At 39.7% G+C, this 12,139-nt stretch overlaps 1 protein-coding gene and 1 long non-coding RNA gene across 2 annotated transcripts; both read left to right on the top strand.

Moving 5' to 3' along the window:
- Positions 1–315: 315 nt before the first annotated feature.
- On the top strand, positions 316–3,901 carry slc15a5 (solute carrier family 15 member 5). The gene is made up of 9 exons (XM_026177109.2): positions 316–748; positions 1,087–1,309; positions 1,646–1,815; positions 1,926–2,146; positions 2,236–2,422; positions 2,592–2,780; positions 2,901–3,032; positions 3,127–3,235; positions 3,503–3,901. The coding sequence occupies exons 1-9, from the start codon at positions 397–399 to the stop codon at positions 3,624–3,626; spliced, it is 1,707 nt and encodes a 568-aa protein (XP_026032894.2). The 5' UTR covers positions 316–396; the 3' UTR covers positions 3,627–3,901.
- Positions 3,902–8,965: 5,064 nt separating this feature from the next.
- LOC145430218 (uncharacterized) lies at positions 8,966–11,102 on the top strand. The gene is made up of 2 exons (XR_013910684.1): positions 8,966–9,197; positions 9,728–11,102. It is a non-coding gene; the product is annotated as an uncharacterized LOC145430218 (long non-coding RNA).
- The last annotated feature ends 1,037 nt before the right edge of the window (positions 11,103–12,139 follow it).

Here is a 12,139-nt window from a genome sequence, read left to right on the forward strand (position 1 = left end):
TGATCTGGATAATAATGCTATCTTCACAGCATTAAAGATCATTATTTAAAAAAACAAAAATAAATAAATCAAACAGCCACATGTTTATCTTTGAAATATTAGAAATATTTGTCCTCTAAATAGCTCCCATCCATCACTCCTCCCTTATATAGTTTTTCATAATGTGTGAAATCTGAGTAATACATCCACACTTCCCCGTAAAATAAAGATGGACGAATCAGGTATGGCCATTTGCAGAAAACAGGTGGGTGTGGCTGAGTATACGTGTCCAGTGTCAGAGTCACACCTGGTTGTGAGATTCCAGCTTCTGTTACTCCTTCCCGACAAGGGCAGCAGTTCTCATTCAAAGCTCTTTACCGACAGCATTCACCCCACCAAGCAGAAGAGCTGCCCGGGATGGTAGCAGGAGACTTCAGGAGACTCCCGGAGGGCAGAAGCCCACTGCGACGTATCTCCCACACGCCTCATCTAGACCAGAGACCACGAAAGAAGCCTCGCAAGAAGCTCCAAGTGATCATCTGTGTACTTCTTGTGGAGTTATTTGAAAGGTTCACTTTCTTTGGGATTGTATGTAACATGATTCTATTTTGCACTGTGAAGCTCGGATATGACAACTACCTCGCTGCAACAGTCAACCTGTGCTTCATAGGAGCCAGCACACTCACCCCTGTTCTGGTTGGCTGGTTTGCAGAAGCCTGTCTAGGAAGGACTAAGGTGCTATACGTGTGTGCGTTTCTTCATTTCTTTGGTAAGACACAAGGGATTAAAGGTTGACACAAGTTGGCTGCCAAGAATTTGAAGCCATATGACTTCTAAAACAGCGTTTACCATCTTGGACTGTATTATTGTGAAAAGCAAGACTAGAGTAAGATCCGATGTTAGGCGATGACAGCTGTTTATAATGTTGTAATATTATAATGTATTTATTTTTATTTTTAAATGGCAGGAAAACAGGTGGGCACCTTGTACTTCTTTTCATTTGTTTCAGTAATTTTTTTTTGACTACATATCTCATGAATGTATCAAATCAACCATTGCCAAAAAGAAAATATCACTCAGAATCATTAGATGCATCTGCCACTGTAGGTACAGCCATGTTGCCTGTGGTGGCATTTCCCTTTGAGGATTTCTACATCGACAGCCACCACATGACCCACCAGCTGGGGTCTCGGGAGCAGCAGATTCTTTTTTACACTGGCCTGCTGGCTGCTGCACTGGGCATCGGTGGCATCCGAGCTATCCTTTGCCCCATGGGAGCTTACAACCTGCAGGGCTACAACCAGCACCAGCTCCTGACCTTCTTCAACTGGTGGGTGATGAGGCTACCCTGACGCATCATACATGTAGTTTACCAGTAGATTCATTTTTAGTTCTGCGAGGTTGGGTTTCGTATGGTTTGATTTCAGACAAAAAAAGTAGTAGTGACATGCCTTTGTTATTATATTACAAACAAACCTTTCTGACATAATGGTAATTCTATACTAGAGTGCATGGGGGGTTTCCTCTAAGGACTCCTTCTCCTTTCATAGACAAAACAAGTTTAAATTGAACCACCCTAGATGATGAAATTAGCACAAAGATATTTTGGATTTAAGTCTGACCAATATCACTGGCTCACTCTAAGATTTTTTTTCTCTTAATTTAGGTTCTACTGGCTGGTGAATCTGAATTCCACTGTTGTGTTTCTGGGCATTGCTTACATCCAGCAATCTGTGGCCAAAAATCTGGGCTTCCTCATCCCCTTCACCTCAGTGCTGCTGGCTCTCATTGCCATACACATGATGCGCAGTAACCTCACCTACAAACCCAAGAAAGGTAAGATACCAAAAAAAGGATTAGAAAGAGAAAACCTTTTCCTCGTCTCCTTTTTTGTACAGGCCACAAAAAGTTCAACTGTTCGTGCTTCATGCTTTTATTGAGCTTAGGTGGATCATTACTGACCACATTGGGAGTTTTCTTGAACTCTTTCAAGATGTGCTGCCTCCACTATCGCTACTTGAGCGGGCAGGTAGCATCTTGGCTGGACCGGGCGAAAGAGAATAATGGTGGCCGGTACAGTGAGACTCACGTGGAGAATGCCAAAGTCCTGGCCAAGCTCTTCCCTCTTTATGGGCTTCAGCTGCTCTACAGAGTCTGCCTCACACAGGTAGGTCCCTGAGAAATTATAATGCATGAAGCAGAAAACTGACATGTTTAATCGCCTTCAGGTCTGGTTAAGAAATATGCCTCCCACAGATCCCCTCAGGTTACTACATTCAGACGATGAGCTCCAACCTTCACCTGAAGGACCACCTTTTGCCCATCGCTGCCATGAATGTGATCAGCATCCTGCCTCTGCTGCTCTTAGCGCCACTGATGGAGTGTGTGATGACCTGCTACCTGTCCATGGAAAAAACTCCTCCAGCACCTGTAAAACGTATTAGTGAGTATTTACATGCATGCAAGCCCCAACTAGTTCGCATGTTGTCGTTATTTATTCTCTTAAATATTCCTTTATCTCCTCTCATTCCCTCTTTTTGTCTTGTAATCACAACCTCCCATTCCTCAGCCCCCTCTCTCATCACCCCACCCTGTCCATCCTCCCCCTCCAGCTCTGGGCCATGCATGTGCCACTCTGTCGGTCCTGGTTGCAGGTTTGACTGAGCTGCAGAGGAAGTCTTACCCCCTGGTGGAGCAGACACTTTCTGGAAAGCTTTTGCAAGTTTCTTCCATGCCGTGTTTCCAGCTGGCTCCTCAGTACATCCTGCTCGGTCTGGCAGAAGCTCTCGTCACCCCTGCGTGTGAGTGGGAGACTTACTGTTATGTCTCCGTTTGTGCATATCATTCTGATTTGTGAAACGAGTATAATGTGGCACATAAGCAGCAGGAGACATGCTCATACAGTTTCTGTTGTCTGGCAGGCTCCCTCATTTCTTTCCAGCTCACCCCGAACCACATCAGAGGGATCGCCCTGCACTTCCTCACTCTGTCCTATGGAGGGGGATGTTTTCTCGGTGCCTTTATTATTCAGCTGATGTACTTTCTCTCTGGAGGTAAAATTCAAACAAACAAACAAGAAAATACAAATACAGGACTAACAAATGACATAGAGGCACTGGTACTAAACACTGTGGTGCTCTGTTACAGGAAGCTTTTACCCAAGCACACTGCATGATGGCAATTTGGAGAGATTCTTCTTCCTCTTGGCCACACTGATGGCTGTAAATACCCTGGCATTTTGGAGTGTGTCATACAGGTACAGTAAAACAGGTAGACGATGATCCAATAAAGTTTAGATTGTTCCATGTCCATCACAGTCTGTTGAAGGTTCATATCAACAGCTGGTAAAGAATTTGATGTTTTAGCAAAAACACATACATAGAGTTTGATATAAGAAACATGATAACTAAACGGTTTCAGTGTAAACTTTTTATTCAAAGCATGTTTTTACAAGTATATTTGTAAAAAGAAAAAAAAGTATCACAGCTCTAAGTGTATTTCTTGTTACATTAATGTTGTGCAGGTACGTGGACCTAAGTGTTCAGGGCAAAGCGCTGACCATCAGCCCTCTGACTGAGAAGCTGCTGCATTACAAGGCCTGTCTGCGCTTCTACGACACTGTAGACTGCACCGACTGCATTTTATGAATGATTTCTCTAAAATGTCCTCTGTTACTGGTGCTAGCACTTTGTTACCGAGTCAAAATTTATAGTGATTGACTAAATTGTAAAAATGTAAAAATGTAATATATGAAGTGTGCATATTTTATTTATTTTCACGTATATTGTGTATTTAATTAAACGTCATGAATTGTGAGCTTTGTTTTATTTACATAAATGTGAATTCAGGAGTAAACTGTGACATTTCTATATTGAAAAGGTGAATATTAGTACAATAAACTCAATAAAGAATTTTATTATTAGTATGCATGGTCCTTACTTTAAGGCAGTTTAGCTAAAGCAATGACTCCGTTTACGTGACTGAACAGTAGCTGCAATTACAAAGCAATCATATTTCAAGCTCTCCTCACAATGAAAATCAGACTTAAAGCTATTAACCACTTTTCCAAACAAAGTGTGCTTAAACGTGATCAATTTTAGACATGACACAAACAGAATAACGTAATCTGTTTTTAACCGTCACTTTGAAAAATATATAAACATTTAAAGAGTATAACTACCTTTAAATTATTGCATCTTATATCAGGATAAATTTCAATACAAATAGTAAATAAACATTATATAACTATATGTATTTTTGTGAAGGTTTCTCCAGTGAATTATCAGGAAAAAAGGACAAAGCATCCAAGGTACCGTCCTCGTTTCTGTTAATCAATTATGTTGTCACCAAGAAATTTCTAGGACTGATGTGAAAAATATGAAATGAGCATTTAATCAAACATGTCTCTAACTGCGTGTCATCACAACTTTATTTTATTCATGCAAACATGAATTTAAGAGTATACTGTAATATTACCTCATCAAAAAAGGTAAATTATAGTTTATTAAAATCAGTAAACAAATTATTATCATGATCCTTCATTTGAGTCATTTCAGAAAAAGCAATCCTTTACTTTGAGTCAGTTTAGCAGTAGTTTCCCATCGCTTTAAAACAAACAAAAGCTTGTTTTCATTTTGTTCCTCTACCTTACAACACAATAAACTCAAAAAGACTCACCCTCTATGTTTAAAGCTCTAAATATAAATAATGCAACATAAATGAGACTTAAGTTACAGAGAAATCATCCTCTCAAAGTCTCTTTGGGCTCAGTTTTAGGCATGAAGGAAGCTGTAAAATCAGCCTTAAAATGAAATACTAAAAAGGCATGTTACATTGTTTATTATGTGTTTTGTATCATTCAAGTCTTTCACAAAACTGCAAATAAAGAGGAGTTTAGTCACAAGAAAAAGCAGAATAATAGAAATTCTCTCCTAAACTCTCAGGGAGTTGAGCTGTTATTACATTTTACACCTTGATATAAAAACTAACGAGGTAAGAGTCATCAAAAAGTGCCAAATGTCAGATTTTACATTTTAACAAGCATCTTGGGAAAGACTTAAAAATATCCACTGTTTAACTCACACAGCAGAAACCTCAGAAATATTCATATATTTGTGTTGAGCTATTTGGATTTCCCTTGCGACCAATTCCGTCCAAGCTACTTTCACTTTTCCCACTATTTGGACACTGAAGTAGCTGAATTGCTCATGTTATGTTTATTATCAAATATGTCTTAATGTCTTAAAAGTATTAATTTATTTACTTGAAAGGGGGAAAAGGTAAAAAAAACATTTATCAATCAGTGTTTTGATGCAGTTTTACTACTATTTAAAAGAAAAAAGATAGTTATAATAAGAGGAAAGGTAATTGTTTACTGTTTGATTCTTGATTTTTAACTGAGAAAGAAGTACTCAGAGATTATTTTTATCACTTTGTCAATCAGTGCACTAATATTGGAAACTGCACTATTGTCTCTAACTCTGAATTTTAAATGTGCAGCTTGTCCTGAAGATAACACTTTATTAATGTGTGCAGCAGTGAGCACAAAGTCTTCAGTGATGAGGAATTCTCCACAGACATGTTGACCCTTGTTATTCTGAACTGATCCCATGTAGGGTATCGAGTTGTCCGGAGCTTTTGTTCCATGAAAAATTCCTGTTGAAAACTCTGGTAAATAAAAAAAAAAGAAGATGATAAAGTTAGTGTGCCGTTTACAGCCGTAAGATAAATCAGGTATATTTGATGTTCACACTGATGCCTTGTAGACATGGTAGAAAACAAAGAAGAAACTTGTGAAGACAGTGCATGGTGCCAGCAGGACACTCAAACTGTCCTTTACTCAGCAGAAAGACTTTTATACATCACGCGTCTTAGTTTGAAGGCTGGTCTATCGTTATCATCTCGACTTCCTGTCATGCCAACCTCTCTGCAGTGCAGGTTTGATTTACCATTATCTAATGTCAAAAGGGGGGTGGTGCGTTACAAGGCAGCAAGAGAGACAGAAAGGCAGGAGAGTTCAGGTAAGAGTTGGATTTTAAATAGAGGGCTCTGTGTGCGGGCAGGCAGAGATGAGGATCCAAATGCAGGACTCAAACACAGAATTGTAACTCAAAACCTCAGCTTTATTGCTGGAGAAATTAAAACATGAACTGAACAAGGGTAGTGAACACGAAAATATTGACCACAGTATAAAACACACATCCGATGGTACGATGCGGCACTGAGCAAGGGCAAACACAGGGCTAATATACACAGGGAAGTAATCAGGGAATGGAAAACAGGAAACAGGACAACAATACACACTAAACTAACACTAAACTAAGACACGGACTGGACAGAGAGAGACAGACTAGACACTGAACTAAACCAGCAAAAAACATGAGAACACAAAACCTAAGAACTAATCCCTAAACAAGAATAACTAAAACATAGATTAATAATCATCATCATCATAACCAACAAAAGCACCACAAGAGAATAAGAAAACAATCCATAATGCAAAAACACACCAAAACATAACAACTCAAAATACTGGCTCAAACTGACCCAGAACCGTGACAGGTAAGGAGATGTCATTTCAGGACTTAAACCAGACTCTAAGAAATTGCTGTGTCTAATTTTGCGATGCTGCGAGTAACAAACTGGGTTCCGTCTGGAGGTTGAAGAGGAACTCTCCCTCGCCAGGCCGACAGCCGTCTGTGCCACAGTTTATCTCATCTCAGTTTATCTCATGGAGTGCAGGGCTAAATTTAAAATTATTAGATATTTAAGACAATGTATATATTCTTCTATGACAAAAAATACAAGTGTTCATTTAAGCAAATAAACAGAGCCGTAAGAGATGTTTTTCAGAAATTGTTGTCTTTATTTTGATTTGCAACTAACAAATTTTTTAAAAATTTGTAGTTTTTGTCGTGCTCTCTATTATGTGAACCCCTCACCTAATTTGTTGTGTTTTTTAACAAATTAAACCCCAACAATCAAATGATCCCCTGTGAGCAAGCACTAGGCACAGTGGAAAGGAAAAACTCCCTTTAAACAGGAAGAAACCTTTGACAGAACCAGGCTCAGGAAGGGGCAGCCATCTGTCGCGACTGGTTGGGGGGTGAGAGGCAAAAGAAAAGAAAAATGAGAGCACAAGTTAGCTAAATGTTGCGCACGTTGTCTAACATGAACAACGTATGGTTTTCTGGACTGTGGATGAAAAGCAGTCCATCATTACTAGTCTTTAAAAGGGACCTAATCCATCACCAAGGTGGCAATATGGCTCAAGGAGGCCATAGACAGAGTTAAATAGGCAATCACTGTTAAGCATTGAAAAGCCCCAGTAAGCTGCAGGTATAATAAGGCCTACTGCGGCAACACCTAAACCTATTTTAAGTAGGCGTTTGGCACCATGACGCCATGAACCACTAGTCGGAGCCACGTCAGGAGATGGTTCTGAGACAGGACAATCAAGCTCTTCAGGTTGAAGACCAAGATTCTCCTGTGTCGGGACCACATCAGGAGGTGGTTCCAAGGCAGGAAAAAAAAGCTCCTCGGGTTCAGGAGCAAGATTCTCCAGCTGCAGAGGTTCACCAGTGATGTTGTGAACAGCAGCTAATATTTCTTCTTCCTCCTCCCTTCTCAGCTCATCCTGAAGATTATTAATTATTTCTCTTTTCATTTTAAGATGTTCATAAAGTTCATCTATGAGATCTTCGTTATGAACAATCTTGAAATTTTGCTCTTTGACTTTTTCTTTCAGCCAAAATATTTGCAGTGTCAGACTTTCTGTTGTCTTTTCTTGATACTCAAGATTTTGTAAACGTTTCTTGAGATTTGTGTTCGCTGTTTTTAATTTGTTTATCTCAGCAGCAATGCTGCTGTTCTCCTTAAGGAGATATTCTTCCTTTTCCTGAAAGTCACAGTGCATCATTTGAACGGCTTTAACCTGTTCCTGCAATTTAGCCTCCAGAGATTCCACCTGTGACTGTTTGTCATCCAGAGCCTGTCTCACCCGACGCTGAAGAGTACAGATTTCTTTTTTCAGCTCAACTATCTGTTCAGTCTTGTGATCTATTTCTCTATTCTGTTTTTCTATTATCTCTTCTTTTTTTGATATTTTATGGTGAGCTTCTCCCACTTGGTGCTCAAGTCTCACTAACGCTTCCTTGAGATGTGCGTTCTCTTTCTTCTGTTCATTTCTCTCCCTTTCAATCTGAGACAACTCAGCAACAATGTTGCTGTTCTGCTCAAGCAGAGATGCTTCCTTTTCCTGAAATTCATGGAGCATCATCCGAAAGGTTCTAACCTCTGCTTGCAAATTTTTATTCTCTGCAACAATTAGAGCTTGGATGTTATCTGACTGTTGAGTCACTTCTTCAAGCTCAACCATGCTTTCCCTAAAGTGGACATTCCTGTCATGCACATCTGTACTCATTTGTTCACGCTCATTTTTAAAGCGATAGTAATTCTTTTTGTAATATTTCTTTTCGCGCTTTAGGGTGCTTAACTCCAACTGGAGTTCTTGTATTTTCATTTGAAGGTCCCTAGGCTCCGATATTTCTCTCTCCACTAACCCACATAGTTCGATTGATTCCGCTGGAATCGCTCTGTCAGACTGTGAATTATTGACTATTTCTCGTGACATTTCTTTAAAAGCTTAATGCAACGTGTCGAAAGAAAAATACGTGTGCTTAATTATTTAACTTTAAAATAGTCCCTTTCTGAAAGGTTTCTGGTTTGCTAAACACAACTCGCTGTTTCTGAAAATGTTCCAAGTAAAACTGTGTTTGCAACGGTGAAGAGGGGGTATTTATAGACTTTCGTGGCTGCGAATTTGACGTCAGCGCTCTTTGAGCCTTTGATCCTTTGATTCTTTGGAACGTGATGTCACAGCAGGGGGCGTGGCCAGGATTTTTGGTCGAGGCGTCACATTAGCAGGCCAAGCAAATGTTTTCTGTATGGTCGGTCATATTATTCGTATGGTACAGTACGGAGCCCCGCAAGGGACATGGGAGAAAAAAATGAGAAGAACTTTTGCGAGCGCTCGCAAAAGTTACTCGGGATCTTGCAAAAGTTTTGCGAGCGTCCGCAAAAGATCCTGCTACTTTTTGATGGCGGTTCTGTTGAAGGGTGCGGTACGGTACGGAGCAGAAATGGAGGAGGATTTAGAACATTTCCTGCGGTCAAGAGAGGTCCCACAAGAGGACATCATACACATGCATCAAGACAAAGTACGTATAAAATTCCGTAAGTCAAAGAACAAGACAGCATAAAACACCGGGGTTGAGAAGGCGAGTAACTTGTTGAAAAACACTTGTTGTATATGCAAGCCTTTAATGTTAACTCTTGTAAATATGTTCAGGTTAATTAACATAACTGGTTAAGTGCACATATGTTTTGAAATTTCATAAAGTTATCTGGCTGTGCCGTTACCATGGTAACGTGGACGCCACTGTAATACATCCTTTTACTCTTGTAAGTGAGACATGTAGGCTGAAAATAAAGAGGTGTATCTTTTTTCAATGTCTTAAAATCTATTGACATATTTTGTAGACTTTTTAAGAACATTCATGATTTTTAATAGGCTAAGGTAAAAGATTGAAGAAGAGTCTCATGAACTTGAAGGGTTAATGTGTCTGCTGTCAATTACTGCAGTACTTGCACAAATAAATTTCAAACATATTCAGAACATTGATATTTTAGAATCTGTATAATTCATTTACATTTCTTATGGAAAGTGCATGTTTTTTCTTGTACCCAGGACCATGGACTGAATATCATCGCACAAGGTTTGCCTTTAGATTCAAGCAACCAACTTTCCCCATCAAATTCAGGAGATCCACAGAGCCCCCTACGTGTATCAATTGGCAGGATAAAGGTTGTTGATGATCTTTTGACTGTATTTATGGACAGTAGCATAATGAATGTGACTTTAAAGTTGAACTTTGTAAATGAAAATGCTGTTGATGACGCTGGGGTGTCAAGGGAGGTTTACACTGCATTTTGGGAGCAATTTTTGGAACAGTGTGAAGGTGAAACTGAACGAGTTCCAAGGCTGAGGCCAGACTTTTGTGAGGCTAAAAGGCAAGCAGTTGGGCAGATATGGGTAAAAAGGCTTACTAGATCATGGTGTCTTTCCTGTGAGGCTGTCAAAAGGCATCAGTTGATGTAGACATTCTGATTACCGTACATCGTTTCTCAACTATCTCCCTCCTGTTGAGAGATCAGCTGTTGATAAAGTTCTAAAAGGCACATTGGATGAAAATGATGAAGAGGACCTGCTTCACCTTTTCTACAAGGATGGGTTCCCACTTCCCATCACCTAAGAACAACATGCATCCTGCCATTGAAACAATGGCTCATAAGGCCATTCTCCAAGAGCCAAAGTATATAATGGATTGCTTCTCCACACCCATGGCACGTCTGCAGCTGAAACTGTCAGACAAGGAAAGTGTGTTGTCTCTGTATGAGACAAAGAAGGCCACAGGCAAAAGAGTAGTGCAGCTATTTGAAACAACAAAATTGATACTGTCTCAGGGAGAACAGACAACCTTTAACCATCTTCAGCGTTATGTCAAAAACACTGATGAACCAAAGCTGAAAAAATCCTGCACTTCTGCACAGGATCTTCTGTGATCTGTGTTGACAAAATTTGTGTGTGCTTTAATGCTGAAACTGGGCTCAACAGAAGGCCTGTTGCTCATACCTGTGGAGCTACCCTTGAAGTGCCATTTACTTACAGTTCTTATCCTGAATTTTGTACCGGGTTCGACAATGTCCTTTCCAGCAATTACTTTGAAATGGACATCATTTGAACTTGATGTGTGTACTAATGGTTACAGCTGTAATTGTTATATGTATGATTATCCTTGAGTTCATAAATTCTGTCTTTTTTTTTTAATTTATCATTGAAGCATTTCATACATTCAGCCGTATAGTGAGCAGTCATCAATTTAATTTTCCGATGGTTTAGTTGTATGTTACCTCAGATTTCACAAGGACTTTTCATTGTTTAAAATGCTTTGAAAATGACTTTTCCTCTGCTAATGTGTTTCCTCTTTTTTGATAAATGAGTGCAAATAAAAGCAGCTCCAGTTATTCAGATATTTTAAGATAAAATAAATGTTTTAACTGTTCTCAATTTTCTTCCATGGTCCATATTTTTTAGTCCATCCATCTCTTAAACGTTAATGTTGATTCAGAACAAAACCCTTACTTTAGCTTGATGCTGAGAAACTGAACTTTTTAACATGGGGTTCTATGAGGGCTGGCTGGCTTTTGAATCCAGCACACCAGAGCCTGACCAGAAACTGGTCGCTCCTGATATGGGCGTCACTTATGGCTGCCGTAATAGCATTTGAGCTTCTGATGAGGTCACGCATGAGGCGTTTTCATAATAAGACACGAAACGAATGCTGAATAAAATTTGAAATGTTTCTGCTGAGCTATTTAACAAGTCAGCAGCGCCGCTGTGTGGCCAAATGAGCGTACTGCATCAAAAATCAAACGAGACGCTGAAAATGAGAGACGTGGATAGTTTTCCATTGTTTCTAATGCAGGACGCTTTGCACAGCATCACGCACACAGACAAAATTCTTTTAAAATAAATTATGTTAAAACGTTGAATTATGTTAATCAATGATGCGACAAAGTAAAAATACTCCATTACTGTACTCATGTAGAGTTACAGTATTCGAGAATTCTCCTGAGAGCTTTGGTTTTACACCAAACATCTGAAGTCAAACGTCTCCACTGCAGTGCCTTGCGGTCAGCAGCGGATCAATTCCCATGACAAAGTGGTCAAGATTCTACAGAGCATCCTGGTATTACCTCACCCTGTGAGGATTTTAATATGTCAGATTATATTCTTCTTTTTTTTTTATACATTTGTCAACAGAACACAAGTTTCCACTGAAATCACAGAAAACATACCTGACAGAATCCTTTGGTTGTTCCATATCCACCTGCACAGGAAACACCGGCAGGAAGACCAGGCCAGTGTTTCTTACAGACCTTTGGTTCAATGGCAGACACGTCCACCACCGTCGGCTCATCAACAGGTTCGCCATCAGTTTCAGTTTTTCCCCATCCAGCCACCTGACACACTTGATTTTCTTTTAGGTTTATTTCAGCACGTGGAGGCTGAATTGTTTGTACTCTGTGAACTAATCGA

The sequence above is a fragment of the Astatotilapia calliptera genome, chromosome 7, assembly GCF_964374335.1.
Source record: "Astatotilapia calliptera chromosome 7, fAstCal68.1, whole genome shotgun sequence".
Taxonomy (NCBI): domain Eukaryota; kingdom Metazoa; phylum Chordata; class Actinopteri; order Cichliformes; family Cichlidae; genus Astatotilapia; species Astatotilapia calliptera.